This window comes from Sceloporus occidentalis, unplaced genomic scaffold (assembly GCF_023333645.1).
Source record: "Sceloporus occidentalis isolate IW3139 unplaced genomic scaffold, rSceOcc1.0.p SCAF_45, whole genome shotgun sequence".
NCBI classification, from domain to species: Eukaryota; Metazoa; Chordata; class Lepidosauria; order Squamata; family Phrynosomatidae; genus Sceloporus; species Sceloporus occidentalis.
Genome location: NW_028317025.1, coordinates 4045711 through 4051710, shown reverse-complemented (window position 1 = coordinate 4051710; position 6000 = coordinate 4045711). Strand labels below are relative to the sequence as shown.

The 6000-nt window shown below is 41.6% G+C and overlaps 1 protein-coding gene across 1 annotated transcript in view; it reads right to left on the bottom strand.

Moving 5' to 3' along the window:
- Positions 1 to 1001: 1001 nt before the first annotated feature.
- LOC149289491 (F-BAR domain only protein 1-like) overlaps positions 1002 to 6000 on the bottom strand; it is a 72857-nt gene continuing 67858 nt past the window's right edge. Inside the window, exons 25-26 of the mRNA XM_089490544.1 lie at positions 1201 to 1365; positions 1002 to 1021 (exon numbers count right to left, since the gene is read on the bottom strand). Of these exons, the coding sequence (XP_089346670.1) occupies positions 1002 to 1021; positions 1201 to 1365 (185 nt within the window). The remainder of the gene's footprint in view (positions 1022 to 1200; positions 1366 to 6000) is intronic.

Sequence of the window (6000 nt, the reverse complement as noted above, 5' to 3'; positions counted from 1 at the left end):
TACTGCTCTGACCCAGAGTTACATGTGTATATAGCCTAGGTTATTAAGATACAGGGTGTTCTATACATGCACATTATCCACAGCAAAGTGCAAGTGCATATTGGCTCAAACCTGGTTCCTTTTTGTTGTAGGCCACACAAATGTGCATTTTAGTACATTTTGTGGGGCAGTAGATCAGAAGCATTATTAAAAAGGTATGGGCTAAGTTGCAGAGATATGAACACTAAAGAAACCATGGGTTTTGAGATTTTGTTTGCTTTATTTTGTAAGTAAAGTATATCACCTTCTAGTCTGTCCATCTATAAAGAAGTCTACATATAGGGAGAGAAAATACAAGGGTCATGTGTCTAAGCAAATATAGGTGGAGTACACTGTCTCCAGAATGCTGTAAATACAGAGTTTAAACCACAGAGACATATACACCACAAAGCTTTAATATTCTGTGCAAACAATATATTTTTATAATAGTTTTCTGTTTGTATATCCAACACATAAAAGCCCTCAAAACACAAAAAACAGGAAAGGTCACTAAGAACACTATACTTCTATAGCAAAACTCCTGTACATACATACATTGCGCACGTACAATCACATCATACTCTCCAGCTTCACACTACAGACAAAGGAGGCTGTATGGCAGATCTCTTTGATCAAGTGCATATTGCAAAACCTTTTATGTCAACATTATCCATTTTATGTAAAACTACAAGTCCTCCCTACCTGTATTACAAAAGATTATTAACAGTGCTTTAATCCTTCCTGAACAGCATGCCAATATTTACTATTGCTCACTGAATCATACAAAGACACCTCTTGCATAACCTTTATACTGTGTGGGAGTCTGCAAAGGTTTTAGGTTCACAAATTGCAGCAGAATTCCAGCATCAGTAGTATCAGCCAACTGGGTATCTTTCTTTCGGTGGCATCTGAAGTCCAAAGCCCAAAGGACAGAAGTAGATTGTTGAAGGGGTATGTTGGTGCAAGGCAAGGACATCTTTTTTTCAGCAAACAATATATTTTCCTACAAAACAAAGACTCTTAATAATGGGGAAAACAACAGGCAAAACAGTAGTGTGAGATACAGTTGGTGTGTTGCTGCAAAGTAAGGATGCTTGTTGATCTTAAAGGGTTTTATACAGTGAACTGCTCAATTGGAATTTAGCACGCTAAATCAAAATGAGACCAGATACTGTCCCTCACCTGCTGCAAACCTTTTCTTGACAAGGGACATCCTGTACCCAGATCCCACTAGTTCAATATCTACCCCAGACAAAGTACTGCCTTCATATGTGAACTGAGCTGCGGCTGGAGTAGGACTGCTATGCGAGCGGAGTGTTTGCCATTGAGCAGAAAGCCTTTGCCAACCTGCAAGAGAAAGAATATGATTTCAGAATATTTAAATTAGGCGCATGAATGGAACTACTCTATTTCTCTCTAAAACATACTATAACATAGCATTACCATAATCTGCAATCCATTATTTGTAAATGGCTCAGATATTTCTTAAATCCTCCCATTTTGACCATTCAGTGGCCACTTATATTCTTCATTTGAATATATAATCCTCCATTTTTTTGTATCTATAAATAACAACAAGTCATACGCACAGAATATTTGGGGGCGGGCCGAAGACACATTTAGTCATCTCAAATGCACTTCTAGAAGCACATAGATTTGATTATTGAGAGCCACTTGATAATGGCACATTGAGTTTTTACGGTAGCTGGCAAATCCATGTATTTACCAAAACCAATGTGAGGCAGCAGAAACTATTACACAGTTGTACGTTGCATAACAGTTTCCTCAAGGTCATGAAACCGATGTATTCAGCACCAAGTAGTTTCACACTGGCAATACATCATAGGGGTGTGTCAACATGTAATAGATAGGATAGACAAATAGTTTAAAAAAAAAAAAAAAAAAAAAGTATAAATTCCCCTACAAATACAGGAGAGAGAAAAAATTTAAATATTAGTTGATGGATTCAAAGGCTCTCGAAGGGATAATAAAGCCATCAATACAATGGCAGTCATGCCATATGAAAACATAATTCATATAAAGCACTTTGCAATAAAAATGTACGGCAACACGTAGCAAATGCTGCTTTGGAAGAACAGGCTGTTCTATTAACCCCTTAAGGACCGGGCTCATTTTTCGTTTTGTACCCTGTGGGACCGAGGCTGTTTTAATACTTTTGTGGTGCTTGTGTTCAGCTGTAATTTTCTCCTCACCCATTTAGTGTACCCACATAAGTTATATATTGTTTTTTTCAGGACAAGATGGGCTTTCTTCAGAAAGATTATTTTGGTCGTATCATCTTATTTACTATAAAAAAAATAAAAAAAACATGGTGAAAAATTGAAAAAAAACACATTTTATGACTTTTATTTGAAAAATCTTTTACTCACCTAAAAAAGCAAATAAAAAAACTAGCTAAATAGATTCTACTACTTGTCCTGAGTTTAGAAATACGCAATGTTTTTATGTTTTTTTGCTGTTTTTTGTAAGTTATAGGGCAATAAGTACAAGCAGCGTTTTATGATTTCCAAATCTTTTTTAACAAATCTGGTCAGTCTGCCTCCATCTCCTCTTTGGAACATCTTTGAAGCCGGTTAACTCAATTTAACCAATTCAAACCATATATTTTTGAAAACTAGACACCCCAGGGTATTCCAAATGCTGTTATTTTAACCCTTTCCATGCACCAATTATACAACTACACTTTGTCAAACTTTGTAATAGTAATTTTTTTTTATTTTTTTTCACACAAATTGTACTTTAGTTATAGATATACAGGTCCTGGTATATGCCACTGTCAAACAACACCCCAATGTGTGTTCAGGAACATCTCCTGAGTGCAGTGATACCTGACATGCATGGATTTGTCGTGTTGTTTGAGATTTAAAATGCCACATTTGGGAAGTGCGCTTTTTTTGTCCATTTTGGAAAGTCTGTACCTACATCTTTGAGCTCAGCCACTCCAATTTACCCCATCAGCCATTTTTTTTTATATTACACACCCCTTGGGTATTTGAAATGCTTTTATTTTAACTCTTTGTTGAGATTTTTGAGAAATTTTAGCACTTGCTCAAAATAATAAACTTTATTTTTTTATTTTATTTTTTTAATACTTTTTTTTTTAACACATTTTGCTGGTACTGGATGGTTCATCTAGTGAGATCACTGTATAATTATTTTTAAATGTTAGCACTTTAAATTTTTTCCATATTTTTTTTTTTTTTTTTGAATATTTTACTAATCACATTGTGATTAGAAAGCTGGGCTCCATTGACTTGCATGGTTGAATGCAGTACCTGTATTCAACCTGCAAGTGGAGCCAGAGTTCTCTAGACCATCTAGCGAACTTTAAAAACTTGTTTGTTTCTTTTACAGGGCGGCCGCCATCTTGCTGATGGCGAAGAACACCGGCAGCTGCGGCTGTGACCGCTCTCCGGAGCGGTCACAGCCCACCCGGAGGTAAGTGTTTGGTGTCGCTGGATGCCTCCTGATCGAGGCATTCCAGCGACACCATTTAAGTTTTTTAAAACGGGCGTCTGCCGCCGGCTGTTGACGCCTCGGGGAGGGGCCAGACATGGCCCCCGATGCCGATCTCGGCCTTGCTGAATGCCTCGACATAGAGGCATTACAGTAACGCCGTTTAAGCGAAGAAAGTGATCGTTGATCACTTTCTAAGCTTATTTTACTTTTTGACGGTTCAGGACCGTCAAAGGTCATTTAGTGACCTTCATGTCATAACGGTCCTGAACCGGCAAAGGTCGCGAAGGGGTTAAATAAAGGTATCATCAGATATAGATTTGAGGAAGCTGCATTTTGGGAGCGGGTTTGTGTGTGGTGTTACTCTCTATCGGGTCAGGACTTACAAGAGAAAGCATAAAGGTATTATCAAAGGACACTAAAACCCCAATTATATGGCTAATAAAGGTAGAGAACAGATTTCACTGAAAACTTTGCACATTCTTTTACTTTCTATCTTTCTGCTCCACTAACCCCTTATCTCCTATATCTGCCCTCTTACTGCCCCCGTCCACTTTAACACTATTTAACACTCTCTATTACAGCCCTCACAACCTGCAATACCCACCTTCATGTTCCCCGCAATCAACTGTTTTTTTTTCTCTCCACTCTCACTTCAAATTGCTGTCATATATCGCCCTCCAGGTCCTACCTCGCAGTTCTTTGACCACCTTTCTGCCTGGCTCCCTTTCTTCCTCTCTCCTAATATGCCTTGTCTTATTCTGGGTGACTTTAACATTCCTTTAGATATATCTAACAACTCTGCTAGCTCCAAACTCCTCTCCCCGACATCCTCCTCTGGTCTCTCTCAATGGACTAATTCCCCTACGCACTCGAGGGACACTCGCTTGATCTGGTTTTCTCCAGATCATGCTCCCTTTCAGATTTCTCCATCTACCCCTTCCCTCTATCTGACCACCACCTTCTATCCTTTTCTCCAGTGCTAACCCCTAACAAGACAAACTTACAGCGCTCACCAGGCCCGGACTGGCCATCGGGCCACGGCAGGGCCGGATTGACTTAGGGGCTAATGGAGCTGCAGCTCCAGGCCCCTACCTTAAAATAGGCCCAGTCAGGACCGGACCGAATGGGCCTATGCGGTCGTCCTTAATGCAGGGCAAAAGGGGCACCTGACCCTTAAGCCCGCAGCAACTGCGACCAGGCCCGCAACTCTAGCAGCGGGCCCGCTACTTACCTGGCAGACGCGCGTGAGCAGCGTCTCTTCTACCGCCAGGGGGACGCAGGAATCCAACGGAACCATGTGACGTACGTCACATGACCCTGCTGCGCGTCTGCTTCCCCTGTGCAGATCTGCATTAGTCTGCGAGCGGCGCGTACATCATTAGTTCAAGTAAGGGTGTGAGGGAGGCTGTATGGAGTATGTGAGATTGAATGAAAGAATTAATGAGTATATGTGAAGGAGTGAGTGAATGAATGTTTGTGAATGAGTATATGTAAATGAGTATCTGAATGAGGGAAATAATGAGTATCTGAATGAGGGAATTAATGAGTATCAATGTATGAATGAATATCTGAATGAGTGAATGATTATCTGTGAATTAGTGAATAAATATTTGTGAAAGAGTGAATGAATATGTGTGTGTGATAGCATGGATGTGTAAGAGGGGGGCAAAGATGCAAAAGGCAGGCTGTTTTGGTGGCAAAGATGCCACAGGCAGGCTGTTTTGGTGGCAAAGTTGCCACAGGCAAGCTGTTTTGGGGGCAAAGATGCCACAGGCAGGCGCAGTGAAACCGTCCGTGGAAACCCTCCGGATGCGGGTGTCAGTGTGGCAAAGCCTGTCCAGGTGTTTGTGATTGGGTGTCAGTGTGGCAGAGCCTGTCCTGTTGTGTGTGTGTTTGGGTGTCGGTGTGGCAGAGCCTGTCCTGGTGTGTGTGGGTGTCAGTGTAGCAGAGCCTGTCCTGGTGTGTGTTTGTGTAGGGGTGTCGGTGTGACAGAGCCTGTCCTGGTGTGTTTGGGTGTCGGTGTGCCTGTCCAGAGACTGTCCTGGTGTGTGTGTCTAGGTGTCAGAGCATGCCCTGATGTGTGTGTCTGGGTGTCAGAGCCTGTCCTAGTGTGTGTGTTCAGGTGTCAGAGCCTGTCCTGGGGCGTGTGTTTGGGTGTTGGTGTGGCAGAGACTGTCCTGGTGTGTTTGAACACAGAAAAGAACCCCAGCACTCTAATCAGCTTCCAATCCTTAGGTTACTTTATTCAAAGAAAGCAAAACAAAAAAGCAATGTTTCGGCCAAACGTTGCTATTTTTGTTATGCTTTCTGTTTTTGTTTTGCCCTTTTTTCCTGTTAGCTCCCAGCTTCCTGGGAGTTGAGTGCTGAACCATTTCTTCTTTTTTTTTTACTGTCCTGGTGTGTGTGTGTGTTTGGATGTCAGTGTGGCAGAGCCTGTCCTGGTGTGTATTTGGGTGTCGGTGTGGCAGAGCCTGTCCTGGTGTGTGTGTCTGGGTGTCGGTG